We start from the raw sequence: 24050 nt of genomic DNA, 5'->3' as shown, positions 1-24050 counted from the left end.
ACCAATCTCATGCCCAGTGATCGCATAGTTGTTTATTATTGTAACAAACGGAAAATAAGTTCTGGAAGTAGTATAGCATTTCAGGTGTACTACCTGAATCCTTTTACACAATTTGTATTGCTGCTTGTATTACCCAGCCTTCCTTTTTCCACCGACTCTTTGTAGCTCCTGGTGGTCTCCAGCACTCCTTATCCTCACTGTTTTGTTCTATATGGTACTGCAACTGAACAGTGCAAAAAACATGACTACCACATGGAAACATGGTGGTGTCCATATCTGCTTGCAGGTTCTGGAGAACTATTTATTTAGCTTGTTTTGGCAATGGCTGCACAAGAAACATGAGAGAGTTCATTGACCAGGTTTGGTGTACTAGAAGCCACTGTCAGAAGCAGGTGCATAAGGCAAGTGAAACCTTGTTGCCAGTGACAAAATCTGAGTTTCCACGCTTTTCTTCTCTCTCCACAAGGTATAGATTGGGAGTATGTTTCATCAGCATCTGAATACTGTGTCCTGGGATCAGAAGTCACCTTTAAAATGTATCCACTACATGGGAGAATAGGGGGAAACACCTTTCTTACCTTTCACTTAATTTCATAAACACCGAACACCATGTATAAACCAATACTTTTCTGTATAAACTATACTTTTCTGTTTCATATTGCTACGTGGGAGAAAAATACAAAAAATAATCCCACTGTTTTACAATGCAGTGACTGGAGAAACTAGGAAAAGATACTTCCAAAATTGTAGTCTCCGTTAAAAAAAAAGCTAAACGTGCTTTAAAAAGTGAGAAGAGTGATACATCCACCATCTACTATTACATATTTGGATCAAAACAACAACCAGTCCCTTTCTTTGTCACCTGGAAAAATAAAAGTAGCCTGCAGTGTTGGTGTGAACAGAATTCTCAAACAGTCATACAAGCCATTAAAAAAAAACCCCACACTTATCTACTCCTGATTTTCTAGCAGGAAGGAATGATAGTCCCAGAGAGTTTTGTTTCCATTTAAACCTCTCCCCCCCGCCCCCGGCCCAAAGGCTCCCTACTCTCCAATTTATCTTTTGCTCTGGTCAACAGCTAATGGTTCTTGCCTTGCATAGTAGCTATGACCTCTACATTTGAGGTGGTATGATCAAAGGCACTCTGGCCAGACTTGGAAAAACATTTCCACTGAGAATGGACATAGTGCCTGTCAAAAGGTTATTCCCACTGTGTACAAGGAGCAGCTCATGTTACTTCAGTGTAACATGAAAGTTCAAACTCTAGCCGCAGTAATCCACATACATGTTTTTCTTTCTAAAAGCAGCATATGGGACACACTGACTAAAAGAACACACATCCGTCTTATCTGAAAGGGGAAATAAAAGGTTTCCTCAGTCCATCCAGCTGCAAGTCACTGATTTTTAATAATTTCTAAAACACGAACCATCCATCTGAAAGTGGTTCCTATTGAATCCGAGTTTGGGAAGGGGTGGGGGCTCTGTAAATAAATTAGGCTCCCTATATCTTGTAGAAAACAAAATAACTTGGCGGCGTAAATCTTAATGTCAGTGACAGGAAGGCTTTGGTGAACCATTACCATAAATCTGACAAACGCTAATTTGATGGGTGGCTGTATCTGTCTGCTACAAAGCCAGTCTAGACAGTCTATTGAGAAATCCTAAAACACAACTGTTTGTTCCCCGTAACACCATCTGGATATGGCAATAAGAGCCGACCCAGTGCCATTCACACATGGATCAAAGCGCATGCTAATGCCATCATGAAGTCATACACATAAAAAATTCAATCTGAGAACTCTAAGCAATTTTGCTAAATCCTCAGCAGAGAAACCTCAGACTTCGCTCAGACTCAAGCTAAGTGCATGAAGAGGGAAAGGCGGGGGTGGAAAAGAGAGAGAGAGAGAGAGAGAGAGAGAGAGAGAGAGAGAACAGAATATTTAATGAGCTTGGCCTTCTAAAGGAATGTTAGGCCACCCATTGTATTGGAAAAGGCTCATGTCACACTTCAGTCATGGCACCCATCAGGGAGCCGCCTTTACAAAACTGATCCGAGGCCTTTCGTAATTACCTGTTTCAGACCAAGCACACAGAAAGAGAAGAAGGGTCTCCTAGGTGTAACTCTTCTGTTTATTACAATAAGCTGTTAGATTGCTCTGTATTACAACAATATTCCAAACTTCTCTCATTAAAAAGTGTACTGTGGCATTAGATCAAAGCATCAAGGGCCCCCTATTGAACTTGTTTAAGTATTACAAATGTAAAGAGCAAGTCTGGTTGCAGAGGCAATTTCTTTCCCACCCCCCACCCCCAAATAAAATAAAATCTTCCCTCCAACTTGAATGGTGTGTCTGTATTACTGCAAGACATATTCGGACCATACTTTCCGGAAGACCCTTGCCCTGGCTATTTCAGTTCATCAACAAGATTCTAACAGGTAATTACTAGGATGAGATGGCCTTTTCCTCCAGACGGTTGTTCCCCACTATGCTGATTTTACATATTTAATCTCAGAGAAGAGTTTCAAGAGGAACAGACAAATTATGCTTGTTCAGTGAAGACACACATAATTCAAGGATGTGAGATAAAATGCTTCTTTAGGAGCTAGCAAATGATGTGCAAGTGTGGCAGTAATACTGTTCAAATGCTGTGGATCTAATGAACAATGTAGAATTTTCTTTTTTTTTAAAAAAAAAGCAGCATATTGTGGTAGGCTAGAGGAATTTGGCATTGTTTTCTGTGCATTTCTGAATCTCTTACATATCACATACAGCTTTTGAAATTTCTCCTGGTTTGCCATGTGGCAAAGGCCTCAAGATCCACTGGATTCAACAAACAAATTCTAAATTCTTTGGATTCTGGCCTGAGCCACCAGTATTGTCAATACCAATTTCAACTTCGAACATAAAGCAAAGTATATTGCAATTTAATACAGCAAAGAAAGCATGTGGCCAGAATTATCATCATTTGTCACTACAGGAGTGTAGTTCAGTTTGCAGTAGAACTTAGTCCCAAAACTCATGAGTACCATTTAACATGTACAGTGCATCACACAAGGGTAGTTACACTGGTTATTTATTAAAGTAAAGGGATGAATATGGTGTTTTATGCCAGAAATGTCTCAATTGAATTGTTTCATTCTATATGTTGTATCAAACTTGTGTTAAGGTTAATATTTAGCTATTACTTTCATGATACTATGCAGAAGTAAGATTTCATTACTGTAATATTCCACACAGTGAATCAGTCCAAGAAGCTTTTAAAAATGTCTTGACTATTCTAAATCAACAGTAAAATATCCTCACCTATATACAGTTATTTCTAAACCTGGGGTTTCCAAACTGTGATCCATGAACCACCAGTGAGATATAAGCTTAATTTAGGTGGTCCACTGTGTGTTTATAAAAAATACAATTAAAAACTATGCAACATTAGTACAGTACATTACAATTGCAACAACAGGCAGAATAATCATTAACTGGTCCACAAAGACCCTTGGCAATTTTAAAAAGGTCTGCTGGGGAGAAAGTGGGAACCACTGTTCTAAGCCAGCTGAAGTTTAATGCACTATAATTTCATCATCTGAAAAACTATTCTTGCAATCCAATAAAATAGTAAAGCTACTGGGTATTGCTAGGATTTTTGTTTCCTTGTTTTCTGTTTCCAAATGCAAGTACACCGACTGTAATACCCATGTTTGTTCAAGCTATTAGAAAAATATGTTTGAAATCATAATTCATAACCAGTCATAACTTGTGCAAACAAGTTGTTTTAGTATTTTCTCCTACACATATTCTAACCATATTGTAAACAACTTCTCTTTAAATTCCCCATGTGCTGCTATCAACTGACATTAAGCATAGAAAGATACACCCATAAAGGGGAGTGGGAAGAAAACAGCGGAGAGAAACCCATTTTGATTCATGAAATTTAATAAACAGCATAGTTTAAACTTTAGTCCTGCATGCAGGTTATGAGTCAAAAGTCTCAAATGCAGGTATAGCACAGCATATTGAAAGAAAATGTGGCGTAAAGTCAGTTCCTGAATAACCAGGTCTTGGATCTCAATAAAACAATGTCTAAGTAGAAGCAAAGAATAGGATGTGGGGTTTAAAGTCAGGGCTGAACTTTACAGAAGCTTCAGCACAGCAGAACAACATCGCCATCTACTGCTCAGTATCATTACCTTTAAAGTCACGCCTGAGATAAACCTAACCGGAGAATCATCGTACTGTAGTGTGTTCCTCAAGTTACTGAACTAGGGAAATGTTGACAAATTTAAAGAAGTTAACACACTGTTGTTGCTACTACATTCCAGCAGTATGTCAGTTACCCAGGACAAGCAGGAATCACAAGTGAATAAGAGCCTGTGAACCTCAAATGAACTCTAGGTTCCTAATATTTTGTGGGATATTGCAAGCAACGGTGCAAAAGTTTGTTTAAAAGTTCACAGTTCTGTAAAGTTTGCATCTTGTTTTATTCTCACAACTTATGCATTTTAAATCAAGCTCTTAAAAAGTGAGAAACTGAGGGTTAAAAAACACGCACACAAATGTTATTGTGTGGTTAAGCGATCTTCTTTCTTACTCTAAGACAAAGTGGTGAAAGCTAGCCAAAGCTACTCAAGAAAAGTATAGCAGAGGAAAGATCTGAAACCAGGTCTTTTTGGTATATATTCAGTATCTAATCATTGGATCACACTAGTTCTTAATATCTTCAAAGCTGGATGTATACAGCCACAAAATTGCTCTTACTGTGTTTGATAGCTGAAACAGTACAGAAATGTCTTTTAAATAATGAGCACAAGAAGCAGGGGCTACTCAGTGGTTGCCTCCTGCCTGTGGAACTATCTGCCAACAGGTATTTCCTTTGCTTCATATTGTATGGCTTTTAAACAGGCCTTGTTTCGAAGCTGCTTTTAACAGAGACATGTTTGAGGGAAATGTCCAATTTTGTTATTCTGTAATAGCTATACCATTGCTGGTTCTAACTATTTCTTGAATGGTTTAAGTAATATAAATTTCTAAGATTGAATTGTGAAATATTTAAAATGCTCCTTTAAGTTATTGTTTTGTTGAAATGATATATTGTAGTTTTCTATTTAGAAGCTGCCTTAGGAGGGCTCCCTTTCCTCAAAGAGCAACCTAGAGATACTTCAAACAAATAAATATTTTTGCTGGGGTCAGTGCGGTGTCAATGCTCAAAAACTCCCATTTAATATATGCCAATGCTGAATAACTCCAATTTAATATATGCCAATCACCAACTACGGATTAAAAATGTAAGAAAAGTTCACTGCACCTTCTTAAATACTGTGCTTTGATTATGATCTTATCCATATGCAAAATTCCAACCAATTCAAACAGTGTAATAATATACAATGGTACCTTGGTTCTCAAACGCCTTGGTACAAACAACTTGGAACCCAAACACTGCAAACCCAGAAGTGTTCTAGTTTGTGAACTTTTTTCAGAAGCTGAACATGCTCCGTTTTGAGTGTTACGCTTCCGGTCTGAGTGCCACACTTCCGTTTTGAGTGTTACACTGAGGTCTGTCTGTTTTTGCTATTTATGTTGCGTTTTTGTTTCTGTGGGTTTTTTGTTTTTGTTTTTGTGACTGTGCAGAACCCAGTTCAGCTACTGATTGATTGACTGCAATGCATTGTTTATTACTTTTATTTTATGGATCAATGGTCTCATTAGATAGTAAAATTCATATTAAATTGCTGTTTTGGGATTATTTTTAAAAGTCTGGAACAGATTAATCCATTTTGCATTACTTTCTATGGGAAAGCGCACCTTGGTTTTGGAACGCTTTGGTTTTGGAACGGACTTTCAGAACAGATTAAGTTTGAGAACCAAGGTACCACTGTAATACATTTGCACTAGTTCATATTGTGTCAGCAGCACTGGTTCTGCAATTAAAGCCCTCAAAGGAGCAGGGAATAATTAAAATTTCCATGTGTTTTTTGCTCAGACCTAGAGTTAATGACATACATCCCCATTCAAATGGAACTTTGCTATACAGACAGAATTAAAGTAGAGAGGCAGAAGATTGATCACGATTGGCTGATTGCCTGACAATCTGTGTCAGGCTGGCTACAGCAGTCTGGGCTGCACCCAGCTCTGACAAGGACAGTCAAAGTGATGAGAAACAAGGACTAGTTTCCACTGTGCACGACTGTAGCCCTTACTGCTTTACTGATGCTACCTCGGTTTACATACACCTCAGGTTACAGACGCTTCAGGTTACAGACTCCGCTAACCCAGAAATAGTACCTCGGGTTAAGAACTTTGCTTCAGGATGAGAACAGAAATCGTGCTCTGGCAGCGCGGCGGCAGCAGGAGGCCCCATTAGCTAAAGTGGTGCTTCAGGTTAAGAACAGTTTCAGGTTAAGAACAGACCTCCGGAACGAATTAAGTACTTAACCCGAGGTACCACTGTAATCGCCAGACCTCTTTATTCACATGAGGTTGTCAACAAGTACAGAATGCTCTGATGATGAGAACATGGAGAACAGTTGGATCAAGTCCAGCATGCTGTTTCTGACAGTGGCCAGTGAGATGCCTTTGTGAAGACCACCAGAAAAGCAGAAAAGCAGCTACCCCTTCTTGCTGATGGCATCATATGGTATTCAAAGAAACATTCCACATGAAGTTTCCATTTTGCCACTCATCAGACTGTATTTCATAGATTGGCCTACCTCCCCCCTTTTAAAGGCCTCTAAACAGGGAGCCATCAAGGCATCTTGCAACATTGCATTCCTTAAGTCAACGATGCATTGTGTGAAATACTTTGTTCAAAAACTAATTTGGGTGACACCCATTTATGGTACTGTGAAGAAGGAAGGGGAGAAAAATGATCTTCCCACTTCTTTCATCATTAATAACTTTATGAATTTCTATTATGCATCCCATTCATTAGATATTAATGAGACAGTTGAAAAGAATCCTGCTGAAAGACTTTGAACATTAACAATAATTCTCTAGTTCAGGGGTCAGCAAACTTTTTCAGCAGAGGGCCGGCCCACTGTCCCTCAGACCTTGTGGGGAGCGGGACTATATTTTTTTTGGGGGGGGGGATAATGAACAAATTCCTATGCCCCATAAATAACCCAGAGATGCATTTTAAATAAAAGGACACATTCTACTCATGTAAAAACACGCTGATTCCCGGACCGTCCACGGCCCAGATTTAGAAGGCAATTGGGCCGGATCCGGCCCCTGGGCCTTAGTTTGCCTACCCATGCTCTAGGTGTAATGTAGACAAGTGCTATCCCAGAAGGCACATTGCATCTGCAAATAGCGTATATAGAGTTGAACATGGTTGCAGAATCTATGCAGAAACAGCTACCTTTCAGCATGTCCTGCTGGCAAGTTCAGTTGCCAAGGCCACGGCTTGTCTAAACCAGTCTTTGACATCTGAGTTTGCAACTGGAGGGAGGAAAATTTGGCCCAGGCATCATTAATTGCTGACCCATATAATAAACTTTGCTCAACTTGTTCTTTAAAAACAAAGTGTCTACAATCTTACATTGGCAAACGCGTATGTGGATTTTACAGACTACAGTCCAACTGATTTTGTTCCAGACAAAGCACTGTGGGACGTTCATCTTTAAGACAGTGGGCTCCAAATGGAGGATAGTTACGAAGATGTCAAATAAAAATAAGACCAGGTTTACTGAAACACATATTCCCTTTCCCCAGCAGAGCTCTTATTACAGAGAAACATTGCCGTTGAGAAACCACTAGCATGCAGCATTGGAACAGATTAGTGAGAAGTGTTTCCTTGCTCCTGCTGGACATTTCTTAAAACAATCCCAGCTCCTCTTAGCACATAAATCTTGCATAAACAACAAATGCAAACAGCAAAACAATCAACAGCTTTTGTAGCTTCCTACACCAAGCAATTCCAAAATGGTGGATTAAGAACTCCCAGTGAGCCCTGTAGAGACTGCTGGTTGCTAGTTCGCCAATAGCACAGAACCAAGGACACTGGGGCAAGATTCATACATTACTGGAAACACTGGCATGGAAAAGAATCATTCTGCTTACCGATACGGTTCCTTTCTACAGATGCTAATGGAACAGTGTAGGACCAGAAGTCAAAGAAGAGGCTCCAATGCCATTCTGGTAACATTTGAATCATGCCCAAATAGGCCTCCATTCATAATTACAGCAGTACCAGTCCACATTTGCCTGAAAAAGTGGGCTCTTTGCTTTCTGCATTGCACTGCACATTCTAAATTTCTCAGTAAGGCTTTTGACCTCCCATAATTCTGCGGGTATGTGTGGAAATATTCACACAAGGTTTGCAAAATGGTTTATAATTCAGAGGGACATTCTGTATCCTGCACCTTCAGCCTTTATTTCTGCTTTTCTCCAAATGATATCAATGCCATTTGCTATTAAATAAATTGCACACAGCTTCTATATCAAACATACTTTTATAAGTCTCTATTCAGTTGGCATCAACCTAAATAGCAAGTCTTCCTAAAATTTTGTGAAGGACAGGAGCTGACGTTAAAGTTCCATAATTCTGTGGACACCATGGGGAAAACTGCCATGCTTTAAAAAAATCAACTAGATTTTAAATCACGAAAAGCTGGTATGAGGAGTAGGGCTTTGTCTGGTTATCTTAGTGAGCAGTGACATACACATGGGTTATCTAAACTAGGTAGCATTGCACCAAAACATAGTATAAGTAGACAGATTTAGGTACTTTCTGCAGAGAATAAATTAGAAATAATCGTGGGGCAGGGGGAGACTGCATCTATAAAAGTTAATTACAGGTGTCCTTTCCTGAAATTTGGAAGAATTGAAATTGTTGATCTCTTCCAAATTGTCATTTATAGCACAGACATTGTTTCACAGCACTTTACTTAAGGCCAAACTTTTCATGGGTCTTATGGTGTCAGCAAGGATGGGGTGGGGATGGAAGAAACTGTCGCAGGAAGACCTCCGAGAGTGGAGGTGGTTCTGGGGACCATTCTGATTTTGCATGGGTTTGCATTTATGTGCAATTAACACCCCCCGTGTTAATTGCTGTCCTACTGTATGTATTTCTTTATTTCCCACAACCAACAGAAATGAAAGGGTCAAGGGTCTTTATATAAGATCCATCTTTGGCTCCTGATAGCAATTGTTAGCAGGTAAGCGATATGTGTTTAATGTGCATAGAGCACTGGCAGGAAGCTAGAAAATAGTTTGCTTCTTATACAGAGAAACACAACTGACACTAGATTGTGAAAGAAAAGGATAGGAAGGTATTGTGGACTTCTATTTTTTTGCAAGAGGTAGCCAGACTGGTTGGAATGGGCAGCATATATATTTATTTGGGACATTTTGACTTCAGCAGAAAGTAAGTTCAAAGGCAGAACTTGAAACTTTGAAATCCTGGGAAAAGAAAAAAGTCTTCTTCTGGTGCCAAGAAGATAACAAAGTAGGTGCACCAGGTGATTCCCTCCGGGGGGTGCGGGGGTGGGGAGTTCCTCAAGACTACCAACACCAGGCACTCACTGTCTCTGGATGCCACACACCTCACCTCAGAAATATTGGTTACTCCTGACAGATGGAAGGTTTTTTCCAAGTGGGGCTTTCATTCTAACTGGAATTTCCATGCAGTTTTCTGTAAACTGCTTCTTAAGTTCCCTGGAGTTAAAAAAAAAAACCCAGAAGAAAAAACAGCTTGAGATGTGGAAGAGAAGAGCTGATAAGAAGAGAAAGAAAACATGAAGATCCCACTGGATGTGCAGAATTGGTTGCGCAACTCTCTGGATTGTGGCCTGACTCTGAAAGACAATTCTAGAAATCCAAGTCTTCCCAGCTGGCTGTGACACAATGCTATTGTCTCATCATGATGAACCATGTCCAGAGACCAGGGCTTTTTTTAAGGCCACCCAATTAGTTTGGTGGTTGGCTATTCTATATCACTGAGGCCATGAAATCTCAAAATGCCATTAAAAACAACTATTGATGTTTGACAAAGGTAATTGTGCAGACAGACAACAATGCCAAAGCAAATCCATTCAGTTGACATGAAGTGCAGCCATCTTGAAATTATCTACTCATAAGATAATGTAATATAAGCAACTGTGCTTCCCCCACTCCATCTGAGTGAGTAGTGTGTGTGTGTGTGTGTGCGTGCGCATTGGTCAAATATTTGTCATTCCTTGGAAACATCAGGATGCAACAAAAATATTTATTACTTTAACAGATAATAGAGACCTTTCTCCCTCTCACAGTATTAGGGTGGGGCATCTGAAGCACAGAGTTGGGTGACTGCCTTTGTAATTCTTTGAAAATTTTAAAAATTTAAACAACAATAAACAAAGCCAAGAAACACCACATGTAGTGTCTTTGTTACACTCATTTTCCATAAATCATAGAGAGCACAAATTCAGTCCCCAGACACCTCAAGAATCTCATTATTAATCAAACAACAGTCCCCTCAAGGTAATGGGTGTCTCCAAAATAAATGGTGACCTAATGGCGGCCTGTAGCTTTCCCCTTCCCCCTGTCAATAATGTGAAGAATGGAAATCAAATTCCCAAGACATTATCCTGTTTTACTAGCCCTATCAGCTATCTACTATGGTGTGTGAGCTTTTCTGAAAGGGCTATCTGATATGTTCTCCCATACTACTTTTCTACTCAGAAATCCATTTTTGTTTTCCATTACCTGGGTATCTCCATCCTCACCACCACCAAAAACAGCCACACCCAATCCTTGTACAACACTTCCCCTATTGTTCCATATAACATTTGCAAAGCTGCCTGCCATAGCCTAACCATCATCGATTTTAGGCAAGCTCCTAGGGGCCGAGGTTTCTTCATTCCCGATAAAATATTTGAGGGGTGAAGTCCCCCAAGTTTATAGGCATTGCTATTCAAATGGTGTGTGTGTGCTATGTCATGTAGAGCAGGGCTTACCTGGGGCCCCCTAATACTTTATTCAACTTGGCAACCCTGGCTGTGGCCCATTATTCACAAGAAAACTGATGGCTAGATATAAGGCATTCATGCAAATATACCCAACCTTCTCTGCAGGTTCTTTAGGCTAGAATAAGCAGGCGTATTGCAGACAAAGGGCTTCAGGTTTTGTTTTCTATTATGATCTCAACTCTTTTTGGCCCTATTTCTCTTTTATGGATCCTAATCTCCAGTAAGTCTTAAGGAAATTGCCTCCTTTTTAGAAAACCAACGTCCAGATGTGGTGGGATGTTGGAAAGATGGAACCATTTTTCAGCATGACCATTTTAATATACCAGCATATGCTGCTTCCAAAGAATATATTTGGGTTCCCACTTTTAGCAAATGATGCTCAAATGACTTGGACAGTAAAATGTCTACCATCAGGCATCAGCCAAAAGAAAAGAAAACAGTTCAGGAATCCAGCCTCCACCTGGTCTAGTGAAACAAGCTCACATAGTGCATTTCTCCCGTGAAATTGCTTGAATTGCTGCCAGACGATGGAAGCATCTTCTTCACCACAGTGTGGTTGTTAGCTGCCTTTCCACAGTGGAGGCTTGCAGGGAATCTATCAGTGTGAATGGTTTGAAAAAAATACATAGCTGCCCCCTGCTGCAAATATTTGGCTTAAAAATAGGCCTGCCAGGTATGTACAGTGGTACCTCAGGTTACATACGCTTCAGGTTACAGTCTCCGCTAACCCAGAAATAGTGCTTCAGGTTAAGAACTTTGCTTCAGGATGAGAACAGAAATCGTGCTCCGGCGGTGCAGCGGCAGCAGGACGCCCCATTAGCTAAAGTGGTGCTTCAGGTTAAGAACAGTTTCAGGTTAAGTATGGACCTCTGGAATGAATTAAGTACTTAACCTGAGGTACCACTGTAGTTTCAGGACAGAGGTCATGTGGAATTATTAGAAAAAGCTCCTTGATCGCCATCCCAACATATTATTTCTTTATTATTTCTTTAATTTAGTACTCTTAATCTTAGGGTGCATGGGTCTGAGCCCCACATTGGGCAAAGGATTCCTGCACTGCAGGCAAGGAGTTGGACTAAATGACCCTTGTGGTCCCTTCTGAATTCTATGATGCTACGATTCTGCATGTTTCTACTGTACTTTCTTTAAACTTTTCAAGGTAGTGTTCACAGTTCTCAATCACCCTCCTTTTATTCTCATGGCCACGCTGTGAAGTGATTAAACTGAAAAGGAGTGTAACTGGCTCAAGGTCGGGGACATGTGAAATTAACTGGATATGATCATCTACCTATTTAGACAAAAAACATATATTCGCCATCCCCATTCTGCACATTCTTTCTCTTTCTAGTTCAGGTAAACCACAGGAAAATAATTAGTTACCCCTGTCCCCCTTCTTCCATACATCTATACAAACATCCCGATGTTTACGCCGATGCTTTTTTCATGTTCAGACTTTTTCCTTAGAAAGTTACTGGCCTGGTAACATTGCACATTTGTAACATATTACTGCAAACTTAGGAAAACATAGTGTTAGTTTAAGACACAATCAACACTGTAAGCAACCTGAGACGCCTTATTTTCTCTAGCTACAGTCTGCATTTTGCTATTTTACATTTTTTAGATTCAGATACAATTACAAAGGTCTTATCTAGCATAATATTTATAATCAGTTTACCAAATTCATCGAAAGAACAATATCAAATTTCATCTGTGTTTACTTGTTTCTCAAGTTAAATGATATCATTTAATGCATGGGTCTAAATTAAAACTTTGTTCAAAATGCTGAAAATCATAATGACATATCTGAATATAGTAAATTATTATATAAATAAAAAGATTCAAATTATTAATAACACCCTCTTGCCTGTCTAATCATTCTTTTATTGAAAGTAGAACTTGCAAACATAGAACAACTTCATCATAGTGACTATAAAGGAAGTTAATTATCTGTGCTCTTAATTGTCCCGAGCACACCCAGCCCTCAGTGAGGACATGCAATTGGAAGTTTAGTTCTTTAAAGGCAAAGCCATGGGTAGGCAAACTAAGGCCCAGGGACCGGATCCAGCACAATCGCCTTCTAAATCCGGCCCGCGGACAGCCTGGGAATCAGCGTGTTTTTGCATGAGTAGAATGTGTGCTTTTTATTTAAAATGCATCTCTGGGTTATTTATGGGGCATAGGAATTCGTTCTTTTTTTTTTTTTCAAAATATAGTCTGGACCCCTACAAGGTCTGAGGGACAGTGGACCGGCCCCCTGCTGAAAACATTTGCTGACCCCTGGACAAAGCAGTAGATTACAGCAGCTCCTAAACTGCAAGAATCACATGCACTGCTCATGCTAAATTGCGGGCTAGGAATCTCCTTCTTCAGAATTATGCTCTAACCCAAACAGTTGGTACAACAGCACAACCACTCCTCCAGTACGTTTAAACCCCCTATTCTGCCGTAGTGCGCACAAGCAACTGGTGACTTTCCTGAGTGGCAGCTCCAGCTGCTCCTGTCGCTTTAAGACCCTCCTTGTCCCTAGAGACACTGGTGCAGGGGGTGGCCCAACTCTCTCTGGGGCTGTCTCTCCCTCTGCGACTGTCTCATCCACCTCTGTGCCTTCCTGCAACTTCTTCCCCTCTTCCCCCATCTCTGACTGCCCAGACTCTTCCTCTTCCCCCTGCCTCATAGGCGGTACAGAACCTGACAAATCACTGGCCCCTTCCACTGGATCATCTTCCTGCCCGCCTGCCTCCTCTGCCCACCCTTTGGACTCCTGCCTGTCCCTGACATCCATAGACTGAGCCATCCATAGTTGTTGTTTTTTTAAATAGTGGATCTAGTGGGAACTTGTTTCCCAAAACTGTTCATCAAGTCATTACTTTTAATTCAATACTTCTCAGCTTGTTCTCATTCCCACCATATATGGTAAAAGTCCCCCCCCTTTTTTTTTTTCCTTTCTATGTTTTACATCAGATGGACAGGAAAAAATGTATGCATCTTAGTTGTCTGCATTTTGCATTAAAAAAAAAAACAGGGACGCCATTTAATAAGCTTGATAAAACATCAAGCAGGTGTTTTGTTTTATTTTTGTATACTCTTTAATATGAGCATTTTAAAAAACTGCAGGTGACACTCGCCATAGAATCAACACTTGTTATCCTCAATTCTCATCCACAGTGGAAAATGTCTATTCAAATATTACCCTTGTCATAAAATAATAACATATGTGCGCAATTTTAAAAAATAAAGGAAGGGTACAATCCTAACCCTTAATCCAGTTAGGATCCAGTGGAAGCTCTGCAACAACCACAGGAAGTAGAAGAAATACTACTGCCAACAGTGTTTCACACAGTAGCCAGCAGAGGCCCCCCAAACGAGGCATGGGGGTGGGGGTGGGTGGGAGGGAGGGCCAGCTAAGGATCTGCTTAGATACTATGCCAGTCCAGGTCCCAGACGGAGGACTGACACAGCTGGCACAACAAAATAAACAAGGAGAAAAATACCCTCACACCCCTCGTGCCCTTGGTTGTTGCAAGCAGCAATGTTTCAGAGGGGGCAGTTAATTTAGGGTTCGAATCTTGTGCAGTTTCTGGACCAATGGTCACTCTCACTCACAAACTTTGAAGGAGGTTTGTGAAGCAGGTTCTGCTTCTGTTCCTTTCCCAACAAGAGTAATCTGCTTCACACCTACATTAGCTAAGCAATGTAACTCCTTATCATTTGCTAGCCTTTCAACCAAGCCTTTTAGCTGATTGATATTCCAGCCTTTAAAATGTGTTTGTAAGAGGGTGGTTATTCTTTTGTTGTTTCTGTCTTAACAGTTTATTTGTGCTTTTATCTTGTATTTTTATCTTGTGAACCGCTCTGAGATCTTTTGATGAAGGGTGGTATATGACATAAATAAGTAACAAATAATTCCTAAGGCTGGGCCCAAATCACCGTGCACCCATGGTGATTCCCCTTTCACGTGATAATGGCAGTGCTCCCCAAGGACTGCTGCTGCAAAGGAAGAAAATTGGCCGCCATCCCCTCCACAAGAGCACATGGAAGTGATTTACATACATGCCTCTCCTGGCTCTGGCTAACTGTTTATATATACCGTATTTTTCGCTCTATAAGATGCACCAGACCACAAGATGCACCTAGTTTTTGGAGGGGGAAAACAAGAAAAAAAAAATTCTGAATCTCAGAAGCCAGAACAGCAAGAGGGATCGCTGTGTAGTGAAAGCAGCAATCCCTCTTGCTGTTCTGGCTTCTGGGATAGCTGCACAGCCTGCATTCACTCCATAAGACGCACACACATTTCCCCTTACTTTTTAGGAGGGAAAAAGTGAGTCTTCTAGAGCAAAAAATACGGTACATGCATTCTGTCTTATTTCATTTATTAATAGCTTCCTATAAAACATCCCAAAGCAATTCAAAAATAAAAACATTTAAAATATACACAAAAAAAATTAAATTATTGTAACCCACTATGGGACCTTGCAGTGAAGGCAGGCAAGAAATCAAATTAATAATAATAATTTCTAGTCAATAGTGACAGAATCTGATAATATATCTCTACTTAAAAGGCTTGTTGGTTACACATAGCCTATAGTATATTGTATCTGCTACATAATTGTTTATTTTCTTTCACTTGCAGTTTTAAAAGGATAATTTAAAGAAAAGGAAAAAAATAGAATGCAATTGCAACCTACAATGCTATATCAATCCATGTAATGTTGATCCAGGTTTAGGAAGATCGGGGACTTTCCAGGTGAACATACTCTAACGTCTATGTTTCACATAATGTCAAAGTATTATGAGCTGTTTACACCAATTAACTAACAACTGTACTTCAGTTTGGGCAAGAAGTTATTCACATGCCATTCAGTTCATTAAAGATTAAATTGCACCCTCTAGTGGTACAATGAAAACTTTGAAAAAATGTAAGTAGCTGTGCAACTAGCCTTGTTTTAAGATTATAAATGCTCTCTTGCTGATAGAAATTCAGGTTGTTAATTCCTTACCAAGTAAAAGGTGTGCGCCTCAGATGGAGTTAGAAGACATTTCAAAATAAATTGCATCTTGAATTTTAAAAGTTATCGAGTCTACAGTACATGATTCTGGTTAGTGCTTCAAAGGAAAGAATTCCTAAGGTTCTTGCTTTCTTTGTTCATTCTTTCCTGCAGTTTGAAAAAAGTACTCCTCAGCATTGTGATGTATTACATATTTATTTGTAACACACCCAGTAAGAGGAAAATAAGGCTGATGTCCTGAATGTGTTTACTTGGATAAAAGTTTGAGTCAGTTCAATCAGACTTATTTCCATGTAATCACACAACATCTAGAGACAGAGGTTAGATCTCTCTTTTTTTTACAATTTTTCATCATTAAAAAATACCTTGGAATTTGTATAAATTCAATTTAGTTTGTTACATCTATACCTTTCCTTAATCCTTGGAGCTCAGAGCTGTATGCCTGTATTAAGGTGGATATACAATCAATATCAGTGCACACCATAACAAATCCTAGCCAATGCACTGGATTCCAACCAAGGTTTGAATTTTGCGAAGTAGCAACCCAATGGAATATGGAGTACAGCTTACACAGCAAAAAACCCACACACTCCTGATTGTAACTGCAACAAATCACTCAATTTATTGATATAGAAAGTTAAATAGTATTATTAAATGTTATGAAAATGATATGAAATGGAATTATGAATGTTTATAGAACTTACACAGAAAATAAAATGTATAGAAATAGAAGAAAAGATAAAATACTTTAAGATAAAATATTTTAGAATAAAACAATCTACAAAGAATTGAATTTAAAGCAACAAACCAATTGGATACAATATGTAGGAATCACAAAACAATCAACCAGTGTAAATAATATAATCTCCTAACTCTCTCCAGCCCAGGCTTCCGCAAACTCCAGATGTTTTTGGCCTACAACTCCCATGATCCCTAGCTAGCAGGACCAATGGTCAGGGATGATGGGAATTGTAGTCTCAAAACATCTGGCGGGCCAAGTTTGATGAAGCCTGCTCCAGCCCATCTAGCTGTGAAACAATTCTAAGTTCCCTAACATATGAGATTAATAAAATTCAGTGTTACCAATTAAGAGCAGTAGGACAGGCCTTGTAGTCTTCATCTTGAGCAAGGCAGATAGCAGGTAGCAAGAAAGGAGGAGAACTTTACAACCCCTGCTCCAAGGAACCAATTATGCCTTATATATATAGATCAGTAATGGGATCAGGAGCTGGACCTTTCCATTAAATTCCTGGTAACTTTACTACTCATGTTGGTAGGCCCACATAAGACGTAGACTATGAATTGCTATAATCTAGCTGAAATGAGGAGAAAGTGAGCAACTGTCAGCAGAACTCTGGCACACTCCAGCACTGGTCTGCAAAAATACGTTATGCTGTCACCTTTGTTTTGGCTTCATTCCCTCCACATCGCTATTCTAATCAAGATCTCAATTGGTCTTACCTAAAGCAGCAAAAATGTGCACATAGGCCCAAGCAGCTTATGCAGAAGAGACACAGCTCAGAGAGACAACTACATCAGGCCACCGCAGTTGCTGATGATATTTAAATATAACAAAGACAAAGGTCAACAAAATAAGCACAAAGTACATAATATACAGACGTGTGCCACCCTTTTTAACACCTGAAAAATGTAAAGCATTACAAATTACTGGAAAGAAAAAGAGCAACAGCCAGGAAAAGTAGTACTGTATCTATTTCCTTCCTGATAATGCCCTTTTTACTCAATCACTCATTCTTCACTATAACTTTGGTCACATTGATTAGACAATGCAGCATTAAATATTAAACTTACAACCTGCAGCTGCAGGGCTTCTGATTGGATAATCGTGTACAATCAAACCATTTGCTATCTTGGTGAATGCTGGGAAGTTACAAGGCTTGATCTCTTGGGAAGCAGGTCACTTGACCATTAAAACCAGGATATGCTGAGAGGTTTGCCTACCTCCCAGCTCTCAAAATAGGTTTATTTGAAGATTGCCCTTCCTGCTGCTCTAAAACAGGAAGAATTACAGCTTTGTTTGCTGCTTCCTGGAGATTGTTCTCTTTCTTCTTTTCCCTGAAAGTTTTAAATGAGAAATGCAAACCTCGATGGCCGAGTCATTGGGCAGGAGGGACACTGCAGCAGAATGAATTGTAGTGGTGTACAATCTGAATCCTGCCCACCTAGCAGTTTGAAAGCACGTCAAAGTGCAAGTAGATAAATAGGTACCGCTCCGGCGGGAAGGTAAACGGCGTTTCCGTGCGCTGCTCTGGTTCGCCAGAAGCAGCTTAGTCATGCTGGCCACATGACCCAGAAGCTGTACGCCGGTTCCCTTGGCCAATAAAGCGAGGTGAGCGCCGCAACCCCAGAGTCGGTCACGACTGGACCAAATGGTATGGGGTCCCTTTACCTTTTTACAATCTGAACTGTTCTGAAGTTATTCACAAAATGAGTTCCCCTTCCCCATAAACACCTATGGAGTGTATCCAAAGCACAGTAATTATTTTTTGTAAAGGAAATCAGGTAATACAGAGCCAACCCGCCCCCCCCCCACTATTATTCGGAAAATGGCATCAAAGAGCATTCACTCCAACCCCTGTAAATTCACGAAAGCCATGACTACAGCATCCCTGACTACAGCTGCTTCTCTGGTTCATGCAGTCCTTTCCCTTCTTTCACAGTCTGAAATAATCATAGATACACAATCAAGATATCACAACAAACTGTGTTTGCTACTCACCACAGTTTAATCCAAACCAACCAAGAAACTTCCAAGTGTGGTTTCAGTCCCTGGTTTGTAGGCAGCTATGCCCAATTCAGACACAATATTCCCATATCATAGCAAACTATGGCTATCCCAAACCATGGAAGAGTGGGGGAAGACAACCATGGAGACACTCTGAAACATCCAGCCATTGAATGAGAATTGGCTCCATGATGTCTGCACTGAGTCACCTAAGATTATTCAGTTCTTGAACACATTACTTATCATTAACTTATGCTTTAAATTAATTTCAAGTACATTATTGCACTATACCAGGGGCGTCCAACTCCAAAGAGACTGCAATCTACTCACAGGGAAAAAATGGCAGTGATCTACCCCTTTTGGAGGTGGTTCAGGTGAAGGTTGCTGAGCTTTTTTTAGGGAGGGAAGTTCCGTTTTTTGGGGGGGGGTTCTGGCAAAAGGAAAGGGGAAAGGGGATTAGTCGCTCACCAAAAGAACACTATGAAAACCATCAGCCTCACAGCAAAAACTCCGTCTTCTGTTCCAGCGATCATGCAAAAATGGAGGGTCAGGCGAAGGGGTGGAGCCAGATGCTCTTAGGCAAAAGCAAAGGAAAATAAGCTCGATCAACAATGATCGACTGGAACCTCCTGGGAATCAGTCAGTCGATCCCGATCGACCTGTTGGACATCCCTGCACTGTACAATCCATTGCTATTACATACGCAAAGTAAAAAGCTTTTGACACCTATAAAATAGGCAGATACATGATTCTCCTTCTTTATTAGAATGTAGGCATATTCTTCCTTACCAATTCAATATTGGTTTGAGTAATCGGGGTCCGTTGCTCGCTCCCTGCTCCTGCTAACCTAGCAGTTCGAAAGCACATCAAAGTGCAAGTACATAAATAGGTACCGCTCCTGCGGGAAGGTAAATGGCGTTTCTGTGCGCTGCTCTGGTTTGCCAGAAGCGGCTTAGTCACGCTGGCCACATGACCAGCTGTAAGCTGGCTCCCTCGGTCAATAAAGCGAGATGAGCGCTGCAACCCCAGAGTCGGCAACGACTGGACCTAATAGTCAGGGGCCCCTTTACCTTTAGCTTTACTGCATATTCTTCCTTACCAATTCAATATTGGTTTGAGTAAACCTAACAAAATGGGATGAATAAACCAGCCCTTTCAATCACAGTTAATTTTCTCTTGATATGAGTAATATAGCAAGAGGGATGAGAGTTGTATGTGTATGGCAATCACCAGCAGCACAAGATTGTAACTATCTGGAAGAAACTCAAGTGGAGGCAAGACACTAGAATCATAATTCTTCTATGATAATAACTGTTTTACATTTACAAAAAGAAACTCTGTGTTCCTGTTTCTGGCTTGGTGACTAGATCTGCTGGCATCAACATGACAAAATACCTATCATGGTACAAACAAACAAGTTTGGACTCCCGGAGCTCTAGAGGGCTTAGAATATGAAGAGGCTGAAAATCCCTGCTGAAGAAACAATGCTGTAAAAAAAAAGTGCATGAAGTGACTCAAGATCTAAAAAGAATGTTCTGTCCTAATAAAAAACAAACATAGATAACTGCTTTATAAAAAATTAAAAGACAAATGTCAAAAATACTTTGAATGCATGGCTTTTTATAAGCGACTTTATAATGCAAACCATAAGATAAGCACATTCCACAAACTTTTTAATGGAGTAATTTATGTGCTTATATGCCGTATGATTGAGCTGGTGTAATTTTTCAGTTTGTTTCAATTACAGAATTACATTGTGTTGACAAATATGGCTAAACCCAAGTGCTTTCAATGAAACTAAAATTACCATTAAACAATTCTATTCAATTGACAGAAGCCTGGAGTTCATTTCAGTTACCCTAAAACCAGAGGCTCTGCCCCTGATGATAATGGGATTTGGACCGGGCCTGATATACACTGGAAACATACATAACTGCTGCACATAGATGTATATCCTAGGAGACTTTTGCTTCCATGTTAACATTCCTGGAGTTTTATATACCATGAAACTAGTATGTTAAAATCATGAAGAACTATACTGAAGAACCATGCAATGTTTGCACTAATGTTACCTCATTGCAAGCAGTTTTGAAGCACTTGAAGTCTTCATATTTCATAATACACGCAAGAAAACACTAGGTTACAGTAATGTAGTCAATGAATTGACACACTTAGTAAGTGCTGCTTATCATGCATTGAGAAGCCACTGTAGCTGGAAGATGCGTGGATTATGCTTTGAACATTTATGGTGTGCGTGAGAAAGTTCCTACAAATTCAGTTTGCACTGGATTATTTATATCTGCATCCTGTTTAGAGAATGAGTCCAGTCCTGTTTAAGCCATTTTTGTATATTCTTTACTAGAGTTATTTCTTACTGATGGAGGCCTCCAGTCAGCACTTGCTTCCTGTCATTCACACCCCACAAAGCGGATTTCCACCCCAAGCAAGAAACATTGTCTTTTGAATGCATAAACTTTTAAAACAAATGTCTGCTCCTTTTATACAACTTTAGTGGTTAGAATAAAAGCAGACACTGAAGCATTAATAACCATAGTTTCCTCATATTTTTCATACACAAGAAATCATTTTAGACCCAAACTACATATGACAGCAGCAGGCCCCCATTTCTACACAATTCTAAAGGATAAGAACCCATCTTGGCAACCCCCACAGACACACCTTCAAGGAAAGTCTAAGCATACCCAAAAAGAATCCAAACACAGATGGCTATGTTGGCCCATGATTTTATTTTATTTATAAATTCTTACTTGCCTTTCACCTGAAGTTCCTAGAAAGGATTAAAGCAACATCAAAATCCAGTATTATACATACGGCAGGAGTTTATAGCACCACATCCAGAGCTTAAACAGACTTCAGCCCGCTGAAAGCAAACTTTTAGCTTTTAATTAGAAATGCAAACAGTGTTACCATAAAAACTAAGCATGAAGTAGAGATTCCATCAAAGAAAAGGAAAGAAGAACCTAGCCTGCCCTTTTTAATCAGTCTCTTACATCCCCTATGCTTATCAGAGACAAACTTAAAATAAAACCTTGTTATCACCTCACTCACTTACCAGAGCAATGGCAATTCATCCATTACTATGACTACTGAGCAACAGCAAAATGAAGAGCCACTGCATTTCTCATTGTCACTTAATGCTGCAGTTGCTACTGCCAGGCAGAAGGAGAAAAACGAAAGAGCTCTTTGGCTGAGTATGCTAAGTTGAGACCAGATGAAGATCACTGAAGCAGAAGTTTCATTCATTGGAGAATGTGCCTTTAAAACACCCAGGAGCTTCTGCTAAGATTTTATGGGAACACAAGAGTTCAACCACTGTTCTTCATGATCAAGTTGACAATCAGTTGCACTTAGACCCAAAGACCTATTTACAAATTCTTGTCCATCCATATGTTCCTCAGATAACTTTTAGAAAAGGTTTTTCCTCAGCCTCAAACAAGAGTCTAAAACAGGGGCTGGGAACAAATGTGGTCCCCCAGACCTCTTTATCTGGCTAACTCTACCAAGCAAAAAAAACCAAAACCCTCCCCAGGCCACAACCCTCACTGGCCCTGCTTCACACCCTCCTCAATGTTTTTATCTAGCTGGAATATGTCCTCTGGCAACACTTCCTGCTTGCCTAGATGGAGGGCAGAGAGCTGTGCAAGAGAGTTATAAAAGCTAACCTACTGTTAAAAGGTAACATTTATTTTACATTTTAAAGTGGGTGCACATTTGCCTTTGGTGTGTGGTCCTGAGAGAGTTGCCCAGAAGTGTGGCCTTCAGGCCTAAGGAAGTTACGCACTCCTGGTCTAAAATGAATCTGCAATGTTACCTTGCCTCCAGCATATATACACAATGCTGTGAATGAGGAAGTGGGTTATTATCTGGCAAGGACAGGCAAAATGATTGCTATTGAGCATACACATCAGTTACACAGAAACAGGATTTTATCAAGTTTCTCACTGTATCCATTGAGATTTACTACCTCTCACAGGTAATTTTAATGCATTGGTTAAACCACAGGAATTTAGGGTGCAGGAGAAAATCCTATTATTGCCAGCCAAATCATTGTACGCCAAGGCTAACTACGACCGAACAGATGGATGGTGGAATGCAATATGAAGGGGGGGTGATTTTCCTCTGTTATTATGCATTTGGGGGGGGGGTTTCCTGCTTGTGTCCATCACACAATAGGAAAGGGAGGAGTGCACAGGATACAGCCTAAAAGCTATGATAAATTGTAATTTTATTTTCCTTTTCCCCCCACAATGGGAAGCAATGGAAAATAGCAAAATGCAGACTTTTCCATACGGTATGAGTTCACTCCAAAAGCATTTCATTATATTGGCTTTAAAAGATTGACACTACATTCAGAACTATTCTCTTTATAGTGGTAGCTTTTTCAGTGCCTTTATTGATTTTATACTGCTTTGTATGGCTTTTAAGCTGACTTTTGCTAATTTTGTGCTAGTGCCACCTTTATATTAGTCTGTTTGATTGCATAAATATGTATATATTGTTATAAGCTAAGTGCTTATAATGAGTGAATAATTTCACCAACGAAGTACCCTTTCATAATAAAAATTCAAGTTACTTATAATAGAAGGCCAGTCTTTGTGTTCATCACAGTGTGTGACAGTACACAGAAACAGTGGTTGTGGGGAAATAAATCCACAAGGTTGGTTACAGTAGATTGTCACTGTTCTCAGAATCTAGAAGGAAAGCATTATAATTCTATCACCGACCAGAGGCTGCGAGCTGCAGGTGGACAGTGCTGTGGGGCACTCATGCCCCACTTGCAGGCATCTCACAGCCATGTGGTTGGCCATCCTGTGAGAACAGGATGCTAAAGTAGATGCCACCCCTGTGATGGCCACTTGCCAGTGGCTGGCATGGTTAGTGTGCATAGGCACACTATACATATACAAGGCGTACACACATACCACACTCACGAGACATGCAAGCATATAGCACTTTCTTGTTCTCCCTCCCCCCTCCCACAGTCGGAACCTCATACATATACACAACAATTCCAGCTCTACCTCAGGTGGGAGTGGCTGGATATAGAAATGAGCAAACCAGTGATATTTTAGGGAGCAGGCTAGCAGGCAGGGCCCATTACTTACATCATAGGAGCCTACACAACATAAAACACTGTGCTGTATGTAAGTTTTATCTTATTTGTTTTTTATCTTATATTTTGGAAATGTACATGCGGGTTTTTTCCCCTTTTAATTTTTTTGGGGGGGCGAGCAAGAGAGTGGGGCCCTAAGCTATAGCTTCTTTAGCTTATACATAAATCCGGAACTGCCCATACTTAATAGCAAGCTGAAAATAAATAGTTATGCTTTCCTGC

General features: G+C 40.1%; 1 protein-coding gene across 4 annotated transcripts in view; it reads right to left on the bottom strand.

The window, feature by feature from the left end:
• The window catches only part of ARL15 (ARF like GTPase 15), a 100977-nt gene that overhangs the window by 17387 nt on the left and 59540 nt on the right, over nt 1-24050 (bottom strand). Inside the window, exon 2 of one of the 4 annotated variants that reach the window (XM_081881699.1) lies at nt 357-543. The exons of the other annotated variants lie outside the window; for them this stretch is intronic. Coding sequence (XP_081737825.1) covers nt 357-398 — 42 coding nt within the window. The 5' untranslated portion in view covers nt 399-543. The remainder of the gene's footprint in view (nt 1-356; nt 544-24050) is intronic. 4 annotated transcript variants of the gene reach the window in all.

This window comes from Podarcis erhardii, assembly GCF_964252035.2.
Source record: "Podarcis erhardii genome assembly, chromosome: 11".
Classification (NCBI taxonomy): Eukaryota; Metazoa; Chordata; class Lepidosauria; order Squamata; family Lacertidae; genus Podarcis; species Podarcis erhardii.
Note: the sequence above shows the minus strand (reverse complement) of the source record. Positions and strands in the feature narration are given on the sequence as shown.